The sequence below is a fragment of the Pygocentrus nattereri genome, chromosome 6 (assembly GCF_015220715.1).
Source record: "Pygocentrus nattereri isolate fPygNat1 chromosome 6, fPygNat1.pri, whole genome shotgun sequence".
Lineage (NCBI taxonomy): Eukaryota > Metazoa > Chordata > Actinopteri > Characiformes > Serrasalmidae > Pygocentrus > Pygocentrus nattereri.
The window spans coordinates 26,415,302-26,428,285 of NC_051216.1; the positions used below are offsets into that span (position 1 = coordinate 26,415,302).

Genomic DNA, 12,984 nt, shown 5'->3' on the forward strand with positions numbered 1-12,984 from the left:
ATGTCTAACTGAGATTATCCTAAACAGCTGTGTGTGTCTCTTTCCCTCTAGACTAAGTCTATGAAGCTGTATGAGGTGTGTCTGACGCTGCTGCAGGTCTATTCTAAGAATAATCTGGGTCGTAAGAGACTTGACGTGGCAGCAGAAGAAGACCAGTATCAGGACCTGCTGCTTATCATGGAGCTCCTCACCAACCTCCTTTCCAAAGAGTTCATTGATTTCAGTGACACAGGTAAGAGCAACAAGGAAGAGTATGGAACACTCAGATTATGTTTCAGTGCAGGAACGTTTCATTTTCTTTAAATTTTCTGATCCAGCATGTTCACGTGAGCTGATATGCCTGTGTTTGTGAATTAGATGAGGTGTTTCGAGGGCAGGAGCAGAGTACTGGAGCTGGTCGCACAGTATCAGCTGCTGATGTAGTGCTGTTTGGGGTTAATATTGTGCTACCCCTCATGTCTCAGGACCTACTAAAAGTAAGTCTGTGACCACACATCAGTAACAATTTTGGTGTGTGATTGACATTTTTCCATAGCCATTACAATATTTTGTGTGTGTATGTATATGTATATGTATGTGTGTGTGTGTGTGTGTGTGTGTATGTGTGTATATATATATATATATATATATATATATATATATATATATATATATATATATATATATATATATATATATATATATATATAAAATTATTTTTTTATTTTGTGTGTTTGTGTGTATATATGTGTATGTATATGTCATGCTCGGGGGAGGGGCGAGGGTCAACAAGGTAATAAAGAAAATGTGATTCCATAGGACAAATTAGAATTTGCAAAGGGTGTTTTCTGACCTTTTAATAGAATTAAGTGAAAATCAGCATCGGCACAACATGTTAAGAAGTTTGTAAACTCCTGCTCATCCACTGCTTCTTATGGAATAATCAGTATAATAGAACTATCCTTTTGTTTTGTAAAATACAACATACATGTGTCCAATGATTATAACTCAACTGCTGTTCACATCCTGAAACAAGTGTTGTTGACTACATGAGATTATGAGGACGCATGCTTTTTAATGAATTTACATTGTAATCAGTGAACTTCAAGATTTTCTTGGATTTTTTTTCCTGGTGACAAAGCTTTAGACAATATTTTATAGTTGGGAGTGTTTTGCTTGCTGTTTTGTGGCTAATTGTGCTTAATGAATTAGATCACAATTGATGAGCTATGCCACTGTTCACTTTATGACCAAAGGTTTATAATTTATTATTTGTTGAACTGTAGACTTATTTAATCTTTTTTTGTATGTGTACATAAACATTTTGGCCTTTTTCTCTGTCAAAGGTGCCTCTTTCAGCTGAAATGCCTGTGGCCAAAATTGCAGTGCAACCAGTTACATTACACCATCAAACTAACATTACACTGTTCTGTTTTTGTACATAACCTTTTGCTCAGGTGAAAAAGCTTCAGAAAAGCTTAAAAGTGCACACTTGCACTCCAAAAAAGTATGACTCTGTATAAAATCTCTTTTGCAGTTCCCTTCCCTGTGTAACCAGTACTATAAGCTCATCACCTTCATCTGTGAGATTTTCCCTGAGAAGATCCCACAGCTGCCAGAGGAGCTCTTCAAGAGTTTAATGTTCTCTCTGGAATTGGGCATGACCTCGTATCCTCTCACTAATTAGTAGAGAACCTTTACTTTGGACCACCTCTTAATAATTAAAGCCTTGCTGCACTGCCTGTTAAGCAATGGGATGCTGGATGTGGGGAACTTGGGGAATGTTTCTGAATGTGAAGTGCCTTTATATCATGGTGTCTAGGGAGTGCGACAGATGATGGATTGCCATTGGTATTTATTGTTGATATTCAATTACAGTTAATGGTTTGGTGATGATGCTGTCAGAAGATTATGGTCTTTTTCTAGCTTTTACCTTAACATACGTTGCACAGGATGAGCTCAGAGATTAGTCAATTGTGTCTGGAAGCGCTGTCTCCATTGGCTGAGCAGTGTGCAAAGACGCAGGAAAAGGACACGCCCTTATTTATTGCTACTCGACATTTTCTCAAGGTGAGCGTCTTTTAATCATCACCCCTCAATTCTTTATGTAGTCATCTGAAACTCATACCCCTTTCTTTCTCTACTTCTTCATCTCCAGCTGGTGTTTGATATGCTGGTACTGCAGAAGCATAACACTGAAATGACTGTGGCAGCTGGAGAAGCCCTCTACACCCTTGTGTGCCTGCATCAAGTAAGTATTACAGTTGAACACACACCCATATACCACTTAACTAAAATGAACATCAGAAATTGCAAATTGTCTGTGGAGCTTTAACAGAATTAAGTGAAATTCAGCATAGGCACATGCTGTCAAAGTTTGTAGCTAGCTGCTCATCCGTTTCTTCTGAAATGCATCCTTTGTGTCCAATGATTATAACTTAACTGCTGTTCACATCCTGAAACAAGTGTTGCTGACCACATGAAGTTATGAGGACACGTGTTTTTTTTTTTTTTTCCTCATTTAGATCTTTGAATTTCCATAGTAATCAGTAAATTCTGTGATTTTATTTATTTATTTATTTACTTCCATAGGTTCCCAACCTCTGATACTGGGCCAACAGTACAGTGGTGAACAGAGGGAATAAGTAGTTCACAAAATTTTACAAATTTTTTTTTATTGGAGCTGCCACAGAAAAACTCCAGGGAAGGCTAGATGGGGACGGGGAGGGTGGAGGAAATGATGATTTAAAACAGAAGAATTATTAATGAGGCTGTTAGGACCTAAAATAGTGGATCATGATCACTGTGGAGGCTCGTCCCGAATGAGCAAGAAGTGAATAGGCCGATGACGCTGTTTATTTTCTTTGTTGTTTTGGAAACAAAACATTCCTTGATGACAGTAAAACGGGCTAATTGTGTGGTCCTCTCTATTCCCCTATCAGTCGGTCCAAAGCATTGTGGATTGGTCCACTTTGTTAATAAGGCTAGGAACCCCTCAACTAGATAAAACAGTTCTTCTGCACAATAATATGGTGTCTTGTTCTGTGTGTCAGGCCGAGTACTCGGAGCTGGTGGAGTCTCTGCTCTCTAGTCAGAGAGATGCTGTGATCTACCAGCGCCTCGCCGATGCCTTCAACACCCTCACCGCCAGCAGCACACCTCCAACAATGGACCGCAAACAGAAAGTGGCCTTCTTGAAGAGCTTGGAGGAGTTTGTGGCCAATGTCGGAGGCTTGCTGTGTGTCAAATAACCACTGCCTCCAACTTCCTCTCCTCTCTGCCTCCTCATTCCCACCTCTCTACCGCTTATGGAGATGCCCAGCAGAACTGCACTGTTGGAGCAGAGCACTGATATCAGGTCGTCTAAGACATTGCTCTCATTCTCTCCTGTCCTGGGTCTCCTAGCACACATGCCAGTGGAAGCAGAGGAAGGGGACGTTGGGGAAAGCAGAGAGGGAATGACACTTCATATTCATCTCAGTCCAAGCTGATCGGTGTCTGCTTTGCCAGTGGGAGGTCCTCAGATGAACTTATAAAAGTTAGAGGGAGATTCTCCACCTTTCTCGACAAACATTCACTTAATGCCTCTCCTTGAGTGCCTTTGTATTTTGTTTGTCATGTCCAAGATCCAGCTGTCTGTATGGCAAGGAGTAGAACTGTGTCTTAACTGCAAAGCCTATACTCACATCAAGAGTGTTGGCTCTTTCTAGCTATCACCACCTTTGCTGTAGGACTCTAGATAATTTACTCATTTACATGGAAGCATTTGCTTCATTTTAATGAAATGCTTGAATACGGGTAGCGATCAGCAAGAAAATAAGACGGCAGGTTGGACTAAAAAACATGGGGTGGTCATAAAAAAACACTCATTGAGGCTTTAAATAGACTTTTTTTTTTTTTTTTTTAAATATAACTTCTGTACCAGTGTCTGCAGTCTCAAGATGTTCTCAAGAAGCTGAAGGTGTTCAAGTGAGAAGTTCAAGATGGGGGTCTTCCAATTCAACATGCCATTTTAATGTGCCAGCATGGTCTTAAATGCTTAGGTTATACCATTTGTTTATTTTTTACCATTTGATAAAAAAAAAAAAAGCAGAAGTAAAAGCAGTTGAGGTGCAAACCTTATAAGTGGGTAAATTAGCTAGAACCCTGACCATGGTGAAGCTAGGGAAGCCATAGGAGATCTAGACTAGTAAATACTTTGAGCGCTGATCGTCGTTGCCTGATGTGAGAAGCCTTTCTCGCTCCTAAAAGGTGGGAAAGCAGTCACAGAGAGAGAAACCAAATCATTTTGTGTTCATTAAGGGTGTACATATATTTTCAAACAGAAAAAAATGGAAAAAATGTATGTTTAAAAACAAAAAGGACTGAAGTTTTATAAAATTGTAGATTACAGATATTGCAGCTTTTTATGACTTCACCTGAAGGTAAAGGGGGCTGTTTGTTCTTTATGATCACTTTGTAGTTTTACTCTTTGCCATCATTTCTGCCCATCATAGTCATTCTGGAAAAAAAAAACCTTTACAAAAAAGTCTGTCGGTCTGATGAAATTTTGATAGACATTACCTACAAACACATGGGGCCACATTTGCCCTCTTGCTTTTATTTTTCTACTCTTGTATTCTTTTGGTGCAACACACACAAAAACTAGCACATGCACACACCCAAAACAATTGTTGAGCAGCAGAGTGGGTTAATGTTGCTGTAGCAATAAAATACCAAAAATTACAGTGGGAAGTCATTTTTTTCCTCAGTTGTTTAGAGCACTAATCCAGATTTTTTTTTTGGAATGCCTAAAATGTAATGTAAATGTACATAAACTTATTATATAAAACATGCCTTGTCATATTTTCTTCCGCCTCTTCAGACTGTTCCTCTGGCTGACTGATTTATGGAAGGTTGTATAGCAGTGCAGTGTATGTTTGGTGAAATGTGGAAATGAAGTTAGGCTGTGAAGTACACAGGATTGAGCTAGACTATTTTGACTTCTCCTAGTTCATCACGTCAGGTAGAAGTGTGTGTCGTATAACTACATATAAATACAGTGTCTGGGAATATTCTAACACGCTTGCCTTTAAAATGGATTTTGTCCTAAAGACTGTGCTCAGACTTTCAAGTATGTATTCCTGCAGGCTGGACAAACTCCAAACACCGAATGGGTCTGACCACCAGATGGGTTTGTGTTTGTTAAATGCTTTTGTTCTTTTCTCGGGCCAGGATAGCTCTCGCTGTCAGTTTGGCTCTCAAAAAAAAAGACGGAATCAAGGCTACAGAACAGGATGACTAAACCCAGTCGTACGTAGCAGTACACGAAGTATAAAACGTGCTTGAAATTGCAGTATTTTCTGATTTTTTCCATCTTTAATGTGACCTAGGTTACAACCAACGAAATTAAGAGCTCGTCTGGGAGAGAGGTAAGGAGGGCATGATTACCGAAACGTGTTATGATCTCACGAGCTCTTTGTTGACCGGGGCTAAAGGATTAATTGAATGAAAAAATATGAAAACGGTTGTTTATGATGAATGACCATAGAAACATCGGCATCGCGGCATCACTGGACCCAAAAACACGCAGCTCAGACTCGCATCTATAAATGACTGACTTACGTTACTTACTTTTTAAATGAAAAAAAAGACATTAAATCCTAAGAAGAATTACATCCAGCAGTGGGTCAGACTCGGATAGAGCCCATTCATTTGCTCTACATTTCAGATTATTAAAAAAAATCTAATGGTGCGATCTATTTATGTACTTTATGCACAAAAGGTCCCAAAAATGTACTAATCAGCAGCGGTTTTAGAGCCCGGCCAGCAGGAGCTCCGACAAATCACAACAAACTTCTCAACACCCAATCGCGAAGCACTCTGACATATACCACGCCCATTTCGCGACATGTCCCGCCCACCCTTTGCAGCTATAACAGCTTCAACGCTTCTGGGAAGGCTTTCCAAAAGGTTTAGGAGTGTGCTCGGCCACGGAAACTCGTTCCATGGAGCTCTCTACGCTGTTCTTGAGCTAATCTGAAGGCCACGTGAAGTTTGGAGGTCTGTAGCGAGTGACTCTGCAGGAAGTTGGCGATCTCTGCGCACTATGCCCCTCAGCATCTGCTGACCCCGCTCTGTCATTTTATGTCGTCTACCACTTCGTGGCCGAGTTGCTCTCGTTCCCAATCGCTTCCACTTTGTTATAATAGCACTAACAGGTGACTGTTACCGAGCCCTGCTGCTGACATCCTGTATAAATAAAAATAATGCGTGGCCACGACTTAGTAAGCCATGATCTCATTCCTACGCCTTATTAAGTTATGGCCACGCATTATAATCTTGTTCCCACACCTTACTACGTTGTGGCCACGCATTATTTTTATTTATACAGGATGTCATCAGCGGGGCTCGGTAGACTGTGGAATATTTAGTAGGGAGGACATTTTTCACGACGGGACTTGCACAGGTCCTATCACGGTACGGAGTCAATTTTCCGATTCCAGATGTTTTGGGTATCGAGACTCAATTCCGGCGGCACGATGGCGTGGTGGGTAGCGCTGTCGCCTCACAGCGCTTCGATTCCCCAGCCGGGCGACCGGGGTCCTCTCTGTGTGGAGTCTGCATGTTCTCCCCGTGTCTGCGTGGGTTTCCTCCGGGTTCTCCAGTTTCCTCCCACAGTCCAAAGATAGGCAGTCAGGTCGATCGGACGTGCTAAATTGCCCCTGGGTGTGACTGTCTGTGTCTGTCTGTCTGTCCTGCGATGGACTGGCGACCTGTCCAGGGTGTATCCTGCCTTCCGCCCGAAGACTGCTCACAGTTACATTTAGAGCATCATATGTTTTCAGAGAAGGGATATAAGACAACTGTTTCTAATCGCCCACTCCTAGTTCTTACGAAGCTGAAGTCAGCTATTCACCAGGTTCTTGTTTGAAATTTCCCGTTCCACCTTAAATGGTGCAGCAGTTACATTCTGACGCTTCAGGCATCAATACTGCTGGACTATTTAAGGTGGAACGGGAAAATTAGCTCGCTAGCTACCAAGACATTAGCAAACTTTTACCGATGTTTTATGCTTGTTACGAAGAAAACAACCATACTGAAACATTAAACGATGTTAATACAATTTTATTGTATTTTTTTAACAGAGAACATATTTTGTGGCTATATTTGTGTTTCTTGGTCGCTCACGCAGACATCTCGCCGTTTGTATTTTTTATAGCACTGTTTGCAGTGTGCCTCTGAAAAAGCTCCGTTTGGAGGGCCATGTAACCCTAACACTTCGCCCGACCCCTCTATCTCAACTAAAAGCGGACACCGCAACCCTAGACGTGAACGTGCAACACAGAGGGCCACGCGGTGGCAGCAAATGCTGCAAAACCGAGAGTGGCGCGAAAACACGAAATAAAGGGTTTTAATATTCTTTATCTTCTAAATGATGTGTGTTCATATTTTCAGCTGAAGTGGGGCGACGTTTTAAAAAAACAACACGACGTGAAGTTTTCGTTTTTTACGTTACGATTACGTCACGTCTTCTTCTGTAAGTTTATTGGTTGGTTGTAAAGCAGAAATCTGGTCACTGCCTGGCTCGTGTTAGACCCAGTTTCCCGTGATCTGATTACTCAAGAACATGGAAACATGTTGATCGGATTGCTGACAAAACCCGATTTTCTGCAGTTATTATTAAGTGCGTTTAAATGAACTTAGTGACGATGACGTCTGCGCTCACACAGAGAGTCGAGTGTTTTGCTGTTAATTTACTCTCTGGGCGGTTGCGAGTACATATCAGTAGAGGCGAACAGACAATCAAGAAACGGTCAGCTCAGCGCTTTTCCCGTTTAGCTTCGTCTTGTTTCGCTTTACCACAGACGCGGCGGAGATGTCTGATCCGGGCAGCGACTAACCCTCATGCCTGAAGTTAGAAAAGACCCAGACAAGCCAACCTCCCCTGCGTTCACTGAGCAGAAAATAACAACACACGAGCCTCGTATCTTACAGGACAGTTAATCAAGACCGTTATTACAGGAATCGATCAAGAAGGTGTCACTGAGCAGCTCTACTCGCGCAGTCTGTCCGAGCCCACGTGGGAATTTTCACTACGAGAGTTTGTCCCTTTACGTCTGCCGTAGCTGACAAAACGTGCAAGACTGAGAACTGGCTAACTGCTAGTTACCGTTCCTGATGCCCAGACTGACAGTTGACCGGAGTAACGTTTAGGAGTATTTATTTAACGTTACGGTAGGCTGTATTTCAATGTCCATTTAAATGTCTCCCAATTTCCACACTAACATTAGTTTATTAATTAAGACAGAGCTGAGGTGCCTTAGCCAGTCTTGCTAACTTCGAGATCCACACAGGGCAGAGAGTCACACTGTATCTCCAAAATGATCTAGACTCTCCTTTTTATCGGTGTATTCAGGCACTTTAATTCGCTCTCATTACTGGCACAGGCGTTAAACTGGGGGGAGGGGGTTGTCAATAATACTATTGACTCCAGAAGAAAGGTGGAATGAGCAGGTGTCTACAAACTTTTGGACATATGGTATGCTTGCTGTGTTGTCTCTGAAAGGTTTGTTCTCTGCTGCCTGTAGAGTTTCTCCTTACCATGAGTGACAGCGACGATGACGTCCCTCAGCTTTCAGCTGCTGCTCTTGCAGCTCTGCAGGAGTTTTATGCTGAGAAAATGACTGAAACAAAGCAGGAGCAGCCAGCACTGACGGACAGCTACACTGTCGGTTCCTTCAAAGAGGACTGGGTACATGCATGCTGTTCAGTTCAGTCTTTAGTGTTTAAGTTCAGTAGGTGGCTAAAGAGCTTATATTAGTGATTACTGATTAACTGACTAAACTAGCCTTCTGTTGTCACCATAACCAGCATATGAGCCAGTTTTGGTACAGTGATGAAACGGCTGCCCGGTTAGCTGAGGAAGCCATCCAGCAAGCAGGAAAACAAGGGAGGTTGGTTATTTTTACAGTACTTAATCTTTTGGGTATTATCTATGTGCAATACTGTTCTCTACTAGGCAGTGACTTTATTATAACCCAATTTATTTCATTCAGATCTGGTCATCTAGAATAATGGTCTTCACTTCCACACCTTCCAGTCCTGGATTTTATGATTACTTATAGCTTATGATTACTGACCCCAGGTTGCCAATCATTTACAGTTCACTACTATTACAAAATTACAAATCCAGGGCTGGATTCAAGATCCAGAGACCCCTGATCTAGAGTGTACCATCCTAATCAACATACCTTTCTGTTTGCTCTAACCTGCAGGATAGCCTGCGTCAGCACACCTAGTGTTTATCAGACGCTGAAGCAGCTGGAGTCCCAGAGAGAAGATGAGTCACACTGCGTGTCATCTGTCCTCTTTGAATTTGACCGTCGATTTACAGCTTATGGCCACGAGTTTGTCTTCTATGACTACAACAACCCACTGTGTTTACCTGAACACATCCTTCCACAGAGCTTTGATGTTGTGATTGCAGACCCTCCCTACCTGTCAGAAGAGTGCCTCAGCAAGGTGGCACTAACTGTAAAATACCTGACCAAGGGCAAAATCCTGCTTTGTACAGGTTGGTGGAAGCCACAATAGACACACACACAAAAAAATAAAATCAATATTCTCATATTTCATTATTGCTATTAACTTAATGTCTTGGGAGGTGTACATTGTTCATGATATGTTGATGGTACATTTTTGGTGATAAAAATGGTACCTTGACATATTGGAACAATTTCTGTGATGTGTTATTTGTGTGAAGGAGGGAAAAGGTGGCAGGTTTAGATAAGGACTAGCATATAAAGTCAGAAAATTCATTGTCTGATTCATGCTTTGTGTTTGTCTAATTTCAGGAGCTATCATGGAGGAACATGCCAGGAAACTCATGGGCTTGAAGATATGCAGTTATCTACCAAAACACAGCCACAACCTTGCCAATGAATTCAGATGCTATGTTAACTATGACTCAAGCCTCCTCTCCTAAGGGGTAGGTTTGGAACAGGACCTCAAAACATTTAAGGTGTGATTAAAAGCTCTATACATGTGGAATGAACAGCATGCAGACAAATTCAGTGGTCAGTTATTCACAGTGGATGATTTTGTCTGGAATATTTTTCTTCCGAACTATATGGAGCTGCATTTGTTTTTATTGGTTATTCATAACTTGTACATATTTTATAAATGGCTTTTGTAAACAATCTACACTGTAAGCAAGCAAATATAATTTATGCATAATTCAGAAAAGATTTAGGTCATTACTAGGAAAAAATGTAAACTGCGACATCTGTTGTGCTAATTTTGCAATAATTAATTAATAAAATAATACACATCAAGAATGCATGATAAGCCTACCTTTATCCTGAAGGACAAAACACTGTATACATTCTTCAGCAGCACAATACTAGGAATGTTGAGATAGACTGCAATTGAACAAAGTATCCCCCAGTAGACAACATGCTCTGCACAGTTTAAAGCCACATCATTCACTTAATGATCTAGTTCTTGGACTAAATCCTGGGCGTCTGGAGTTGGAAAAACACTAAGGGCTTCCAGGATAGGAGTTGCAAAATATTACTTCAGATGTTTGGCCTAGAAGCACCACAGGCTTTATTGGTTTAGTCATTTCACTTTGTCCGTTTTTTGGCCTTGCTCTGTTTACTGCTGAGGCTGTGTGTATCTTGCAGTGCTGGCACACAGGTGCAGCCCACTGGCACAGACACATAGCTCTCGATGTAGGAGTGTCGTCCCCCCAAACAGGAGCCTGTTCGCCTCAGCACTGCTGTGGGAACGTAGACTGGCACGCTGTGGAACTGCTCACTCTCTTCACCCTTCGGACCAGTCAAGCAACCCTTACACAGGCAGTAGGCCTCTGGGAGAAACCGGGGATACCTCGCTGGGTCATGGTTGATCCTCCAATCAAAGAAAATGGAATTTAATCACCTAATAAATACAGTTCTGTGACTTAGCTGGATTCAGGGATTTTAGGATATTAGATCATATGAAGTATCATACAGTAAAACATCAGAATCATTTTATACAGCAGTATGTGTCCAGCACAGAACAGCAGGGGTGGCTGCAGGTTTTCACTCAAAACAAGCTGCAGCACACCTGATTGCACTTGTTTAATCAGTTGGTTTTACTCTTCAATCTGCTCATCAGGTGATCTCCTGCTTTGTTGAAATGAAAACCTGCAGCCACACTGGCCCTTTGTGGATAAGATTGGATGTCCTTGCACTACTGAGTATTACACTGAAAGAAGAGCAAAATACTTTGACATTACTGACAAGGCTACACTGGCTGACCTAATCCAAGGGTCACCAATTCTAGATAGATTTTGGCAAACAAAGCTTGGTGATTTTCCTGCTCTAAAACACCTGTTTCAGCTCATTTATGACTCGCCACAGCTGGGTCTCCCAAAAGCCACTTGGCACAAAGAATTCTTAAATGAAAGAGCGAGCATCCTACTGAACACTCTCTCTACCGGTTAACATAATCTTAACAGTAAGATGATTTTGGGAATTAGGTCCAGGTGTGTTTGAGCAGAGAAATTAGTAAGCTATGCTGGACTCCAGCCCCCAGGACCAGAACCCCTGATACAGATGCTGAACAATAAAACCTCTTTTCCCTTAATTTACCACTAAAATGACTTTGGTAGGGTTTTGGCAGTCTGTCTGCTGAAAGTGGAATAAATTAATTTTACATTACCTGATGGCCTAAAATGGCTGAATCCAACCTGTAATGAGGGTTCCACTATATGACCAAAAGTTTGTAGACACCTCTTCATCCTACGTTTCATTTGAAATCAGTGGTATCGATGGGACCTTCATGCCCCCTCGGTTGCAGCAACAGCCTCTACCCTTCCAAGAAGGCTTAACACTAGATGTTTGAACATTGCTGTGAACAAGCACATTAGTGAGGTTAGATATTGACATTGACTGTTGGATCACAAACGCCTCTCCAACTCACCCCAGAGCTATTTAGTGGTGCTCAATCATTCCAGAGAACACAATTCCACAGCTCAGTGCTGAGGGGCTTTATACCCCTCTAGCTGACAGTTGACATTGACCATGGTGACCTTAGGCTGTTGCAGTGTCCCATTCTCATAGTTCTTCAAACTGTGTGCCGGCAACTAGCGCACCTTAAAGTAGCTGATCTAATTAGAAGTGGTGTCTAGATACTTTTGGACATGCAGTGTATTTTCATGTCTGCGTACCTGTACGCCCACGGTGAAAGGCTGAGGAGATTGACCGGGGTGCGCGAGGCTCCGTTAGGACTCCGGCGTGCCGCTGAGGGGCAGCTCAGGTTCTGAGGACCCGGGACGAGCTGCAGTGTGTGACTGAAAGCGCTCAGGACCCCCACCGACATGCGCCCAAACATCTGCTCCAGAAGCTCCTCGGGCAGGTCAGCGCACGGACGCGTCCTCCATGCTCTCCTCCTCACCTTCAGCCCCTTCAGCCCCTTCAGTCCCTCCGCGCTGCACACCAACACCAGCAGCAACAGCGACAGCGAGGCGAAGCGGCCAGCGCGCATATTCAAGGAGTCCCACATGAGGACGCTCACAAACGACTAGCAGGAATCGAGGCTGGGCTGCTGTAAGTAGTAGTTAACGCAACTCACGCAAGCTCTTCTCCTCTAGATGTTGCAGAAAGCTTTTACTTCGTTCGTCTGCCCGTGAGTCGGTAGCCTGCATTAGATACTATGTTAATCACCGAATTAAGGCTCTATGGACTGTACTCTTCCAAAGCCTGTGCTCGTATGGCTGTGGGAAAATTCCCCACACTCCTGTGAGTTTGTGTGGGTGGCGTCATCTGCGATGATCAGGCCAAGTATTTAAGGGAAAGTTTAGAGAGCGACGGAGAATCTTGGATCCTCTTGGTTACTGTCAGTTCACAAACACACCCAGAAAGCGGGCTGTGCACTAATGTAACCAAACTTTAATCGTGTGAATAAAAACATTCACGTTTCAAATACTTAATAACACGAAGCAAAATAAACGAAGACAGAGGAAGAATACAACTATAT

At 42.5% G+C, this 12,984-nt stretch overlaps 3 protein-coding genes across 5 annotated transcripts in view; 2 read left to right on the top strand and 1 right to left on the bottom strand.

Moving 5' to 3' along the window:
* The window catches only part of xpo4 (exportin 4), a 40,536-nt gene extending 37,306 nt beyond the window's left edge, over positions 1-3,230 (top strand). The window contains exons 18-23 of the mRNA XM_017704603.2: positions 52-232; positions 358-476; positions 1,517-1,647; positions 1,932-2,049; positions 2,138-2,230; positions 3,033-3,230. Coding sequence (XP_017560092.1) covers positions 52-232; positions 358-476; positions 1,517-1,647; positions 1,932-2,049; positions 2,138-2,230; positions 3,033-3,230 — 840 coding nt within the window. The remainder of the gene's footprint in view (positions 1-51; positions 233-357; positions 477-1,516; positions 1,648-1,931; positions 2,050-2,137; positions 2,231-3,032) is intronic.
* A 2,773-nt stretch (positions 3,231-6,003) lies between these two features.
* On the top strand, positions 6,004-10,015 carry eef1akmt1 (EEF1A lysine methyltransferase 1). Of its 3 annotated transcripts, none has more exons than XM_037539521.1 (5): positions 6,004-6,021; positions 8,550-8,713; positions 8,833-8,915; positions 9,237-9,535; positions 9,816-10,015. In XM_037539521.1, the coding sequence occupies exons 2-5, from the start codon at positions 8,564-8,566 to the stop codon at positions 9,944-9,946; spliced, it is 663 nt and encodes a 220-aa protein (XP_037395418.1). In that variant the 5' UTR covers positions 6,004-6,021; positions 8,550-8,563; the 3' UTR covers positions 9,947-10,015. The 3 variants fall into 3 exon arrangements, with proteins under 3 accessions (XP_037395418.1, XP_017560093.1, XP_017560094.1); XM_017704604.2 differs by lacking the exon at positions 6,004-6,021 and adding an exon at positions 7,572-7,645; XM_017704605.2 differs by lacking the exon at positions 6,004-6,021 and adding an exon at positions 8,055-8,196.
* Positions 10,016-10,298: 283 nt separating this feature from the next.
* On the bottom strand, positions 10,299-12,798 carry il17d (interleukin 17d). Its single transcript, XM_017704607.2, has 2 exons — positions 12,176-12,798; positions 10,299-10,872 (listed from the first exon to the last, which is right to left on the bottom strand). The coding sequence occupies exons 1-2, from the start codon at positions 12,508-12,510 to the stop codon at positions 10,587-10,589; spliced, it is 621 nt and encodes a 206-aa protein (XP_017560096.1). The 5' UTR covers positions 12,511-12,798; the 3' UTR covers positions 10,299-10,586.
* Between the last annotated feature and the right edge of the window lie 186 nt (positions 12,799-12,984).

Bases quoted from the DNA above. Each gene is read 5' to 3' on its own strand.
- il17d (XM_017704607.2), bottom strand. From the start codon at position 12,510: ATGTGGGACTCCTTGAATATGCGCGCTGGCCGCTTCGCCTCGCTGTCG. The intron at 10,873-12,175 runs GTACGCAGACAT...CTTTGATTGGAG, and splicing joins CTTTCACCGTGGGCGTACAG to GATCAACCATGACCCAGCGA.
- eef1akmt1 (XM_017704604.2), top strand. From the start codon at position 7,597: ATGTTGATCGGATTGCTGACAAAACCCGATTTTCTGCAGTTATTATTA. The intron at 7,646-8,549 runs GTGCGTTTAAAT...TGCTGCCTGTAG, and splicing joins TTTTCTGCAGTTATTATTAA to AGTTTCTCCTTACCATGAGT. The intron at 9,536-9,815 runs GTTGGTGGAAGC...GTCTAATTTCAG, and splicing joins CAAAATCCTGCTTTGTACAG to GAGCTATCATGGAGGAACAT.